Source organism: Marmota marmota, unplaced genomic scaffold (assembly GCF_001458135.2).
Source record: "Marmota marmota marmota unplaced genomic scaffold, marMar, whole genome shotgun sequence".
In the NCBI taxonomy this organism is placed as follows: domain Eukaryota; kingdom Metazoa; phylum Chordata; class Mammalia; order Rodentia; family Sciuridae; genus Marmota; species Marmota marmota.
The window spans coordinates 38,357,210-38,371,268 of record NW_026000005.1 but is presented as its reverse complement, the minus strand read 5'-3'; the positions used below and the strand labels follow the sequence as shown (position 1 = coordinate 38,371,268).

Below are 14,059 nucleotides of genomic sequence, written 5' to 3'. Positions count from 1 at the left end.
AAGCCATAGCTGATCATCAGTAATTAGCATAAACATCTTCCTTCCTCTGAGCTAAGGAAGTGGCTTCACATTTTGCTTTGCTGTATTCGCAGTGGTTTATATTTGTTCTCTTGTTCTTTTCTCCTTCCCTGCAGCTTGCAAAATTGGATATTACAAGGCTCTCTCCACGGATGCCACCTGTGCCAAGTGTCCACCCCACAGCTACTCTGTCTGGGAAGGCGCCACCTCGTGCACCTGTGACCGAGATTTTTTCCGAGCTGACAATGATGCTGCCTCTATGCCCTGCACCCGTAAGTTGTTTGCTTGTCTCCCATTCCTGTGATGCCAACAGCTTTCATTACCACCTAGCAGGGCACTGCCAGGTCTTCTCCCAGGATAGCCATGCAGGGGGCAAATTAGATCAAGCATGCATCTCTTCTCAATCATAGCAGGGAAAATGCTCATGAAAAGAAAGAATTTTTTTCACCGTTTCTGCTTGCCTTCAAAATGTGCAGCTGCCAGCAGACTGCTTTGTGGAACAGAGATTGAGTGTTCAGGGGCTGTCTGACAGTGTAATTAGAGCTGAGACTGGAATTTACAAATGGCTTTACCATTGCATAGAGCACTGCGCAAAGCTTACAGCTGTGGGAGAAACAGGTAGAGAGCAGGGTTTGAGAATGTGGTTTCAGTGTGCAAAGAGACAGCTCAGTGTGTCTGAGGTCATTGCTGTAACTGCCATTACACCTCTTCCGTCTTTCCTCATAGTTTTGTGTTCATAACACTTAGTTCTGGATCCTAATAAATGCTTCTTTAATGATAGTCACTTAATAAGTGTTGGGCTAATGAATGGATGGAGCTGAGAAGCCTGGTGTGAAGGGCAGTAGAGAGAGCTCTTCTCACACCTTATTTGGAAAGTGTTCCCAGGTGTTGCTCTTCCTTTCATGCACACTCTGGGCTTCATGGATCTTGCAGTGGCTGTGACCTGGACCAGGACAGGAGTGAAGAGCCCAGCATTTCACTTCCTGGGTTTGTTAATGAAGTCTGTTTCTGGGGATGTAGTGGTTTAGTGCAAAGTCCCCAGGGTTTGCGTTTGTTTTCTGACGCACTCTTTAGTAGCTGGGTAACTGGTCAGCTTCAGTTCGTTCATCTGTAGAATGTGTTAATAATAGTACAAATTGAGTTTCCCTTTTCCAAAATGCTTGGGACCAGAAATGTTTTAAATTGAGGATATTTTTTTTTTTTTTGTGGGGAGGGGTATTTGAAAAATTTGCATACAGCTAATAAGATATTTTAAAGATGGAACCCATATCTAAACATCAAATGTGGTTATGTTTCATATACAGCTGTTACGAGTAGCCTGAAGGATTTTGTACAATATTTTCAGGGCATCAGTGTTTTAACTGTCCCCCATCATAAGTCAGGTGTGGAATATTTCTCTTATTGTGTCATGTCTGCACTCAAAATATCTGAATTGAGAATATTTTGGATTTGCATTTTCTGGATTAGGGGTGCACAGCCTCCGTGTCCTTTCGTGCCTGTTGGTATTTCACAGCCTCATACTGCTTATGTTATGTAAAATGCATAAAATGATGCTGCTGATATATTTTGGCTTTTACTGTAATTATAATTATTCTTATTATGTTCCTTAACAACTATAAATCCCATCTTGGCTGGCCCAGGACCAGCATCACCTGAGAATAGAAGCTCTTCCTGGCCTTTAAGTAGTTTGGGCTGTCACGGGGGCCGTTGTCTGTCATGACCAGGTATATCACCTTTGAAAGAAGTGGGGAGAGAGATTTCTGGTCCATCCCAAGTTTGGGCTGATATTTCCATAACCTCTGCAGGGTTTCATAACAAGAAACAATACTACTACTAATGATGATGATGATGACAACTTAAAAATCATACACAGTTAGTTAATATATGAGGGACTTTCAAAAAAGTTTATTACCTGGTTCAGTTGTAGGGAGTCCATAAGGTAGGTGTTATCTTTATTTTATAGATAAGGCAGCTTCCAGTTCAGAGGTGATCAAAAGCATTCCCCAGACCACACCCCACTGTGGTATCAAAGCCACACAATCTGAAGACTCACATAGTTTCTAGTTCCTGGGAGGTTTTCTTGCACCGTCTCCCAGGTCAAGCATAAACTTCTAGAGGTGAGGTCAGCCTTGGGTGTAACCTAAGCCGACAAGGATTTCTTGGCCTTCTTTCCCCTCGTTCCTTCTGGATGGCTGCTTTTGTTTGCTCTGTTCAAGTCCTGGCTTTGTCTTTCCCAATTGAAATATTTCTGTGATGTGTTCAAGTTTGTGTGATTCATTTAATCATAAACTTCCTGCCTCTCTCCACACACACTACCAACAATTCTCTAGTGGGAGTTTCGAGCACAATAGAGGGGAACTATTGGGGGCTGACATCGTGATCATGGCCATTTATTTGCATCAGGCAGGCCCCCTCTCCATTGGAAAAGCTTCTCCAGGTTGAGTTGGATTGTGTCGCAAATGTCAGGAGTCTCACCTTGGACCATGCGGCCTGGCCATCTCCTGATTCTGACCTGTTGTCCAGCACTATAGGGAGCCATGTGACCATTACTGAATTCCTCTGTACCCTGCTCCTTGGGAGTTTAGGGCCCCTCCCAAGGTTGCCATGTGTCTGTGATACTGGGCTGCTGGCCATATGTGTAATAATGACAAGGCAGAGGAGCCCTTAGAATTTTATGTCTGTGGAAATGAATTAATTAGCTTTATCCTGATATTATAGATGAATAAAAAAAATTGATTTTAACATACGTATGAAACAAAAACTTGAAAAATGAAAGTGATTTTTGTGTTTTTCTGAGATGGTTTTTGACAAGGTAAAGGGAGCAAGGGCAGTGGGTTTTTGAGTCATAGATAGAAGACCCATGGGGACACCAAAGCCACAGGTGGTCCTTGCCCTCCTGCACATGGAACTCCTCCTCCTCTCTGCTGCAAGATCACAGGCATTGTCCTAATTGTGACTGAATCCTGCTGACTCGGCACCCAGCCCCTCAGTGAAGCGGAAACTCAATGCAGATGGTTCCACTAGTCTTACCAGGCAGACAGCCTTGGCTTTAACCACTAACCAAGTTGGTGACACTGAGAGGGTGTTTAATCTCTCCAAGTCCTTACTCTGCCTGTAAAGTGGATTCTCACTTCTATGCCTGTGGTTGTGTTAAAAAGTAGCTAAGAACATATTTGCAAAGGTCTGGCACATGGTGAGGAGCTAATAAATGTTTGTTCTCCTCCTCTTTCTTCCCTGAAAGTTCATTTCCTCCCCCAGACCACCTCCCCAGCAGGTTATCATTATGTCTTATCAGTGATTTCCTTCTGACTATACAATGAGATTTTCTGATGACCACATTGTACCCCTGGCTCACTGGAATGGGACTCAAGCATCAATATTTTCAAAAGATAGTCATCAATTCCATTGTACAGTTGAAGTTCAAACCACTTTTCTACAGACTTGACTTTTAAAGTTATTACTTTTTAAATTTATAACATTAACTATGTAAGTCTCTTGAGATCTCCTTTGAGAAAGGTACAGTCAGGGAGATGACCATTCTTTGCTCCTAGATATAATAATATTTACTAAGTTAGGCAGAAGAATTAAAATCCAATTCCTAGCCTATGGCTCTCCCATTAGATCTCTTCCTTCCTGTTGAATATAGTGGACTATCATTGCCCAATACAGTAGCCACTAGGTCATGCAGCTTTCCAAATTTGAAGTCATTATGATTAAATTTAAAATACAGTTGCTCATTCATGCTTGTCACATTTCAAGGGCTCAGTAGTCACATGGGGTACTGACAATAGTAGTGGACAGAAAGTTTCTGTCCTTGCAGAAAGTCCCATTGGACAGCACTGTAGTGGACATTTCAATAGAGAACACAGTGGGAGTTTCTCAAAGAACCTCTTGTTCAGATAACCCCCAGAATAATCCTCCCCACTCCCAGCTTTATCGGATTCTTTTGACAAGATGTGGGGATGGAAAGGAACATAAACATCAGGGATCCTTTCAAACTGATTCCAGCCTCTAATCAGTTCTTACCAGTTGGTTAAGCCAGGTGACAAACCCAATTCCCTCGTGCTGACAGCCATGATAATCAGGCGCCTTCTTTGTTCATTACGCTGTCTTTAACCCTGGGATTCTCATGCAGCCCTGCATTTAGTGATCGCTCACTGTGACGGCACACTAATGAAGAAATAAAACACACTCTTTGAGACTCATTCTTCTAGCCAAAGAGAGACTCTGCTCCACTGGCCTGTAAAATCAGGTTTTTGTTCACTTGGAGAACGATGAGACCAGGTGAATACAAGTAGCATCAGCTAATTTAGAGGGAGACTCCTAGAAGTCCACCCCATCTGCACTGCTGGAGGACTTATGAGAATTTAATAACCAGTAAACTTTATTTTGGGGAGGATTTTTGACAAGAGCTTCTGGGTAGGCTAATAAAAACAGCTGCTGGCAGAGGTAGTGAGATCAGTCAATGGACATGTGATATGAATGTTTTCAGGTGGTAACTGTTTAGGGAGTTTGGATAGTGCTTCTTAAACCTCAGTGTGCCTGGAAATCACTTAGGAATCAGAACAGGACACAGGACAGGCCAAGATTCTTCATTTTAAGTAAGTTTCTGAGTGATACAGAAGCTGCTGGAATGTGAACCTTTTCACCCTTAGATAACAAGGATGGCAGGAGGCGGGAGATCCCCTCTTTCAGGTGTGTGCCGCTCCAACACTCTTCGCTTGCTGGAAATGGAGTACTTAATCTGTCTTTTAAATGAAGAAAATCTGACCTGGTTTGGGGGCACACAATCAAATACACTCTCTGTGCAGTTTTGTTTTTTATAGTTGTTGTTGATTTTTTTTTTTTCCCTTCCAGAGTCTCACTAGGTTATTTCCAGAGAATACAAATGCAAATGCCCACCTCAGATGGCTATATGGGTCAAGAAGGGCAACAGGGTTTTTATTGCCAGTAGGACAGATGCTATTATTCCTACACACACAAGGACACCATTGAAGCTGAAGAAGGAATTTGGGTTTCATGAATCATTTCTTTGCAGAAATTTTGATGTGATTTTTTACTAAGGAAATTGGTGTCCTCTAACTGCGGTACCCCCTGGCCCACTCCAGATCTCCTTCCCAGTCCCTTCCTTTTGCTTTAGTCTGCAGTGGGTCTGCCAATCAGCAGTATTGGGAGGGGTCCACCATGTGCCTCAGCAGGGATATTTTTGATTACCTTAGTCCTTTGGTTCCTTGTCCAATAACTGGTGTGAGAAAGGTCTTCTTTTCCCCTGCTAGCAAGCAGGGCCAATATCACGTTTTTTCCTACCATATTTCAAAATGTGGTTTAAAAAAAAAAATGCCTTAGGAAGTCCCTAATTGGCTTTGTAAATCTAAGAAAAATGCTACTTTGTTATTTTGCCCCCTTTGCCTACCACCATTACCCGAGTGGTTTTTCCATATTTTTCAATTGAAAAATCGGTCCTTGTGCTTTTGCTCTTTATTTAACGTGTTTGGTGAAACTTATCAGGGCACTGTGATCAGGAGTCCTCTCTCAATGAGAGCTTATGATTTTAGATTGCCAACTTGAAGGGCCTTCACAAATCTGTCTCCAAGTAAACGGGCCTTGAATAATTCGTCAGCTGTGTCAAACAAAGAGTGATTGATTGATGCTTAGACATGGCCTAAAATATTCCAAAATTGCAGCTTTTAAGACAATTTAGACGGGAAGAGCTTAGAGCTAATGAGGGCAAATTTACCAAGATCTATGATGAAAAGTACTGATTTGAGGGTGCCTTCTGCAGGTTTAGGTTATCAAGAAATTGAAACGGCCAAGTTCCAAACAACAAGCACCACTAACTTTGTCTACATTTGCCTTTTCTAATTGAATTTAGTGCGCCACTGTATTTCCTCCAGAAAGTGTATTGTTTTAAAATTACCATTTCGGTTCCATTACTCAAAGCCCTCGCCTCTAATGCTTTCTGACAGTTATCAACATAATGAGCCATAATGAAATGATGAGCAATCTTCGTGGAAACCCAGTGTCGATCCCACTGGTGCTGTGTGACTGTGTTGTTAAAATTTGAATGCAAATTAAAATAACATCGTCCTTACTTGTTTCCAAGGTCAGGAGAAGAGAGACTCTTCTTTTTCTTTCTCCTTTTTTTTTTTTTTTTTTAAGTGCTTTAATTTGAGGAATCTCACATCCATTTTCAAAACCTCTCTTGAAGGTGCCCCTGATGTTCAGTTCAATTCTCTACCCCAAAGATTTACATGCTTAACAGTCTGGCTTAGGGATTTGGGGAGTGATGTCTAGAGTGAGGCTTTGATGTATAAACCATGGGATAAAAGGCAGCCTTCAGTTTCAAGTAAACTACATTTTTATTCACCCAAAAGCATATTTCTTTTTGCTTTAGAGCTACAATCAGCTAATAATATAGTGGTGGGAAAATGCATTCTATGAAACTAGTTAGTGAGGTTGCTATTAGCTGTAGTGCAGGATTAGTTAATTGAAGAGTGAGAAAAAAAAAAGCCCCAAATTTCCCAAAGTGTTGTTTCAGAAGATCCATTTGTTGACCTCTGACCCTTTTATCATTCATGCCATCAATCATTTCTGTAAAGGTGTTTGTATGAAAAAAAAATCTCAAATACAAGATTTCGAGGGGGATTTCCTATTTCATGTCTTATATCGAATTTGCAATGTAATAGCGTCGTTTCTTACTGCATTCCATTTGTCATGGGACGAAAGCGCAAATTGAGACACCAGCTCCCCATTGTCTGATTACGTGGTTGGTTTTGAGTTCAGAACATATGGTCTCCCTGCCTGTTAGTCAGTTGATAAGCCGGCTAATATGTCTGTCCCCAGACCCTGTACAAATGGATCAAAGCAACCAAAGACATTTTGGCAATTCAGAGGCAGCCTTCAGCTGTTCCATTTCTAGGCTGCTTCCTTAGAGCTCAGTAGTTCAAGGTCTGACCTTAACTAGTGAGTAAACCACCTCCTCATTTCTTCCTTTCAAATTGCTTTTAACTACTAATAGAAAAAAGTACCTCTGAAGAATTGAGTGTATGATTCTTTTTTTGAAGACAGTTAAGGATACAGGGGGGAGACCACCAGGTGTGCAGAGTGGAAGGTACTAGGCGACTCCAGACCCATCACTTGCCATTTGGTAGTTGTTTGCAAAATTTAAAAGCATCATGATTGCTCATAAAGATCAGGTACCTTCTTATTGAATTCTTTCAAAAACAATGCAATTTTCGTCCCTGTTTCCTCTCCAGCCTACTTTGCATTTTATGGGGATAAACAGTACAGTGTGGATTCAGTTAGGAAAATGCACAGGTTTGAGGAACAGTAATGTATGCTCAAGTGAGTCTCAAATGATCTGCCAATGCCATTTAGCCAGGTTATTACGATTTTTTTTTTTTTACCACCATGAATAATTAAGGGTGGCCTGTCATCAGCTGAGCCCCTTCATTTCTGGATGGCATTTTTTGACACTATTCATGGAAGTCATACATTGGTTATTCACAGCATGCTTCTTTGAAATAGGGTCAATTATGCATTTTTCTGAGATCCCCTGGGGAGAGAACTGTGTATCTTCTTTGCTATCAGCATTTTGATTTTCCTCTTAGAGTTGACTCTTGCTCCACCTACTACCTGAAGGCTGGCAGAAGATGAGCTGAGCAAAGAGTCCTGTTGTAGAGAGATAATTGCTTCTTTTCCCCCTCCTGTGATCATCCTCCAGGGGAAAAAGGAAAGAATCTTTAACAGAAATCCCCTTTTGGTTTCTCTTTTATTTGGGGAAAACTGAACCCATGGCCTCATGCATGCCAGGCCAATTCTCTACCACTAAGCTACATCTCCAGCCCTTTTTAAAATTCTGTTTTGGGATGGGGTTCTTGCTAAGTTGCTGAGGCTGACCTCACACTTGAAGTCCTTCTACCTTAGCCTCCCAAGTATTTGGAATTTCAAGCCTACACTGCCATGCCCAGGTTTCTCTTGCCTGGAAGGTAGAAACCAGGCAAGAAAAGAGCCCAACTAAATGAAAGCATCATCCAGAAGGTAATTCTGGTTAGCCATCTTCATGAAGGGGAGGGAAACTAAGAGACATTTACCTCTGGGTGAACTGAGAAAATTTGAAACTTTCCCCTTTCATTCCACAAATGAATTCAGAGTTAAGCTTGAATATTTTCTTTAAACCCTGTCTGTCCCTGTGAAGGGGCAGAGGTATCATTCAGCCTGGGAGTCAGAGTTTCTAGGTTTGCAGGTATCGGCTGTGTTCCTTTGGATGAGTTGCTTAACTCTTCTTATCTTCATTTTTGGTTATTAGATTGCTGTAAGAAATACTTTTCTGTATGATTTTATTAGAGGGATTAAATTAAAGATAAACTATGAAAAAGTGCTATGTGAGAAATGTAAAATCAATGCATAGGCTAGCTAAATCCCAAATGAAATGCCCAATCCTACTTTTCCTGGTCTTTCGTTATGTAGCTTTCACACGTACAGCTGAGGATTTGTAAAATACTTCAGTCATGAACTAGTCTTCTTAATACAAAGAAACTGAAACCCTCAATAACCCAAAAAAGGAAAGGACAGGAGATTCCTGGAAAGAATGGGAAAACAGATAGCAGAAAAACAGACAACAGTCAAATCTCAACAAGAACTTGACCTCAGGAGGAAACTATGAATTTTCCATAACAGCAACCAGGGATGGAAGCAGCCAGATGGCTTTGGTTGTTAATAACGGACAGCTCTGCTTTGGCTTTATTCATTGTTAAAACACATAAACTGCCGTGATAAAAGGTTATGCTCTGTTCATATATCTCAGCCGAGGTGTCGCTGAACAGCAGTCTTTATGTAAACTAACCCTCAGCAACACTGGCTGGAAGAAGGCAATTAGTGGTAGCAGCATATACAACTGTCAATGGAAGGAGGGGCTTTATTTCAGAGTCAAAACTTACACACCCCAACTGTTTACTCTGCCTTACGGCCTGTCTTTTGGCTGGAGAGAGATTAACAACAAAAGCTAATTTGAAGGGTTGAAGGGCTTATGGCTAAGACGCTGTGAAGTATTATTGACACTCTAAAAGTTGTGCATGGTTGATGAAGACTTATGAAATGGAACTTGAGACCCAAGTTGCCTCTTCCTCAGAAGATACGCCTTGCTCTGGTTGCCCTGGCATTTTAGTGGGTTGACAGTCATGCTTTAAGAAATTGATCTTTTAAGAGTTCTGTTTCTGCCCAGGCTCTTGGGATATTTCTTGCTACTTCCAGAATTAATTTCATGGCTCAGGCATTTGAATTTTAAAATGGTGATTAAAAATCAGTTAAGTATTAAAAATCTGTAATAGCTCTGGAAACTACTCTGTCAGATGAGCCCAGCCACTATAGTTTTGCTGTCAACTATCTCCTTGCCTTGGTTGGGGACTTAAATTTTTTTCAGCCTCTGATTGCCTTTCCTTTTCTCTTTTCCCCTTTATTGTTAAATTTTTTTTTTTTTTTTTTTGCTCAGTTTCTGTGACATACACAGTGTTAAAGCAGTGATGCTTCTGATGAGTGGGCTGTATCGGACTAAAAATCATTTATGTATTCAGCAGGCCCTTATTGAGCATCCAAATGTCAGGCATAGTTCTAAGGGCTGGGAGTATTCTCAGAATCCAGAAGGGAGATTCCTGTTCACCTGGATCTTGTGTTATAATGGGAATATAAATAAAATACAAATAAATAACATAATTTAATATTTTCACAAGATGGTCAGGTACACTAGAGCAGAGGAGGGAGAATCTCAGTTTTTTATTGAACAGTCAGGAATGACAAAGTGAGACCCAGGGACACTGATCTGCTAATCTAAGAGCCAGGTTAAGGGTGCAAGGCAGAGCTACTAGTTCATAGTATCTGAGTTGCATGCTTAAAGCTTTGCTAACGATGTCTGTTTTAAACTTATTTTTAACCCCTTAGTATTTGTGTCTGTTAATATTTTAATTCCCATTGTTATAAGAAATAGAATTAGAATTTTCAAGTTTATATGGCAAATTTCACCAGACATCCATATATAGATTGAAACCTTTCCTGCTAAACCCAATTCTAAATGCAATCACGATTGCAGTTTTCCTTTTTTTTTTTTTTTTTTTTTTTCTTAAATTTCAGTTGTTCCTATAAGAAAGAAGTGAGTTTCCCTGACTTGGGCTTCTTATGGAATGCCAACCTTGTAGTTCACACGGGAGACATTATGATGCTGGGTTCAGTGTTAGCTGATGGTTTTTGAATGACCTTATTAAGGGTCACACAGATTTTATGTGGATGTGTACATATTGAGCTGTCCTAATGTGACTGTTTTAATCCTGACATAAGCCAGCAAGTGTGTTTTCCAAACTACTCAGGACTAAACTTTAGTCTAATCCATGGGAGGGAAGATGTGTGAATTACTGGATTTTTGTTTTTTCAATGCTTGGAATTTCACCTTTCTTAAATGTCACATTGACTGAATTTCTTTAGATAGTATATAGTTTATTTCCAGAAGTTTGTCTTTCCTGGAGGAGAGCGTGTGTTTGGTCAAGGAAGATTAAGACCCCTTTTGTGATAGAATGTATGATATGACGTTATAGACCTTTGCATCTGCTATAATTTGGCTACAATTTCTTTAGGGCTTCATACTGTCAAATTCCTGTCAACTGAATGGAGGTTGACATTCCCATAGAAAATAATAATTACCCATTGTAATACCTTTCACCAGTACCTGCTGTGTGATGCAGAAAAGTGTTTTGCACCAGTAAAGAAAATGGATGTTCATTTAATTTATCCACAATGGCAAGAAATGCTATGCCCATCTGTCAGAGCAATGAGAAACTAAAGAAAATATGCACTAATATTTCACATACTTTACTTCTTCCTTAGTCAATGAAACTTGATAGAACTTGTGCTTTAGAAACCAGGGTCATTACCTGGGCTTTATCATGAGTTTCTGGGCTGAGCTCTATGTAGGCTTGAGATGTGCTTAAGGTGCATAGAATTATACAAAATCATGAGGGTACCAGAGAGCACCATCCTGGGAAGGAGATGCATGTTCTCATGAAATTCTCTGTAACCATAGTTGGCAAACTAGGGCCAGAAGGCTAATTTCAACTGCTGCCTATTTTTGCAAAGTTTTCTTGGACCACGGCCATGCCCAATTGCTTAGGTATTGTCTGTGGCTGTTTGGAGGTACAATGGCAGAGTTGGATGGTTGTTATCGAGGCCATATGGCCCATAAAGCCTAAAATACTTACTTTCTGGCCAGATAGTAAAATTTCTTTACAGAAAAAAAGTATGCTGAACCCTGATCTTTTCATAAGTTGAAAACTATTGTGTTTGACTCCTGTTTCTCATAGTACGGCTATTATCTACGCCACTAAAAAAATCATTCTAAAAATGTGATGGACATTCTAAACACGAAAACTTTAGAATAGTTCAACCCGCCATCCCTATTGCAGGATGCAGAGAGAACAAATTCTGAACTTATATGTGAATATGGCAAATTTACAAATATGATCCAAAATGTAAAGGAAGAACACTTTTTCCCTTACATACACTTTAGAATCTGATTAATTTATATTTAGAATGTCTTAATTTTAGTGATAAAATAAAATTCAAGAGGAAAACCACTAAAGTTATATAAAGACTAATAGGGAACATGCCAGACTTCCTTTGGAAATGTTAGAATTAATTTTCTTCAGAGAGAACATTGTCCCTAGCTTCATGCCTAAATAAATCATCGCCTGGAACCTAAGTGGAGTACAAAAAATTATAATAGCCAATCCCAACTAGAGGGAACTGTAATTAGTAGAACCCACATTCTAAATTCCCAGTTGTGGTGGATGGTTGCACTATCAATAAAAACAGGACTGAGTAGGGTGATTCCCTGATACCCAGTACACACATAATATGTGTTTAGTTTCCTTCAGTCTCTTCCCTTTCTTGAGAGTCCACTTCCTTCTTTCAACTATCCAGGAAACTATAAGGAAAGTATCAAAGTGATCCAGATTTTTCCCCCTCTCTCCTCTTGAGCAGATGATAAACATTAGACACTCAATAAATATTTTTTGAAAGATGAAAGACTCCTTATTTGCAAAATAACCACTAATACTTATTATACAGCCTTCCCAACTTTTTTTTCAAAGTAATTTTAAACTATAGAAAAAGAGGAACTTGATTAAACTAGTTATGTTGGGATGGACCTGCACAGGCTTAATGCTAATAAACCTTATGTGAAAAGCTGAAACCTGCATTAATTTACGTACTTCCCAATACTGTAGGTTTGTGGCTATAAGATGCATTAAAGGACGTTTTTTTCATTTTCCATCCATTCATTTACTATTTCATGGGTTCATCAAACATTCATTGAGCTTTCTATGAACTAGACACTGGGAATGATAAAAGCCTCACTTTTCTCAAGGAGCACATTGACTGGTGTGGAGCCAGATGTGGAAAGGGTTAGCAAGAAACCATTAGATGTTACATCCGAAGAAGGACATAGAAGTTAAGGAACTGAATGAAGAGCAAAACCCTAAACAAGATTTGCTGCCAGACTTAGATTCAGGCTGGTAGTGGATAGTTTTGAAAAGCGTAAAACCTTGCTCCTTGTAAGGACCCTTGAGCTACCTAATGTCAATGTGTGCTCAGGAAGTAAGAGGAAGATATAGAGACTAGAAGCTCAGAAATAACTCAGTTATTTCTCTTTGCTGTAAACCTCATACACTCTTCCCTCTGTGCTGTTGCAGGATTGGGTCCAGGACCCTAGCAGATATCAAATCCAAGGATGCTCAAGACCCCTTATATAAAACGATGTAGTATTTGCATATAACCTACGGCCATTGTCTCATGCACTTTATTTTTTTAAAGATATTTTTATTGTGCATTATAATTGTACATAGCAGTGGGATTAATTATGCCATATTAGGACATGTATATGACAATTCAATCAATCTCATTTCCACTCCCTTCCCTTTTCCTCTTCCTCCCATGTACTTTAAATCATATTTAGGTTACCTATACTACCTAGTACAATGTAAGTGCTATGTAAATAGACCATATTACTTAGAAAATAATAAGAAAAAAAATGTCTGTACATCTCAGTCAGTACAGAAGTGTATTTAAAAAATATTTTTGATGAGCTGGTTGAATCTGTGGAGGTGGAACCTGTGGCTATGGAGGGCCCCTCTGTGGTTGTAACTGGAGACTTTCTTGCAGGTGAGCATCTTTCTGATGAGAAAGGCAATCATCCATGTTAGAAATTTGATTCCTCTTAAATATCCAGATACAATATTAACATGAATGAAAGAGAAAATAATTTGAGGGAAAGTTTTTTCTTCTAGATGCCTTATATTTATTGAAAGAGAGGTTTCCCAGAATGTCTGTTTTCTCTGTTGTTACCCATTGTTGCAGGTAATTGTTTTAAGGTGCTACTGTTAAGTGTTACCTGTGGACCTGGATTGACTTTTGTCTGTTTTTGAGTCTATGCCTTTTTCTGTTCATCTTGGGAAGACAATATTTTCTTTTTTGGGGAAGAGGTAGGCCCTCACTAGAAATAAGAAGCCTATTTCTTTTTTTTTTTTTCCTTTTTTGGTACTGGGGATTGAACTCATGGACACTTGACCACTAAGCCACATCCCCAGCCCTATTTTGTATTTTATTTAGAGACAGGGTCTCACTGAGTTGCTTAGTGCCTCGCCATTGCTGAGGCTGGCTTTGAACTCTGGATCCTCCTGCTTCAGCTTCCCAAGCCGCTGGGATTACAGGCATGCGCCACTGCACCGGGCGCAAGAAGCCCATTTCTTACTTATTTATTATCTTTTAATGAAGAAGAGTTTGAAAACAAAACAAAACAAACAACAACAACAAAAAGAAACCATAATTCCACAAACACAAAACACCATTGTTATGATTTTAATTTGTAAAACATGGTCTTTGCAGGTCTTTTCAGGGCAACATTACCATCATAGAGGGTGGACATTTCTATATTTCATTTTCTCCTCTATTATATGACTTTGTCATACTCCAGTTATTAGGCTGCTACTATGTTCCCATA

General features: G+C 39.8%; 1 protein-coding gene across 1 annotated transcript in view; it reads left to right on the top strand.

Annotated features, from left to right (window-relative positions):
• The window catches only part of Epha4 (EPH receptor A4), a 136,767-nt gene that overhangs the window by 61,115 nt on the left and 61,593 nt on the right, over nt 1–14,059 (top strand). The window contains exon 4 of the mRNA XM_015481449.2: nt 135–290. Coding sequence (XP_015336935.2) covers nt 135–290 — 156 coding nt within the window. The remainder of the gene's footprint in view (nt 1–134; nt 291–14,059) is intronic.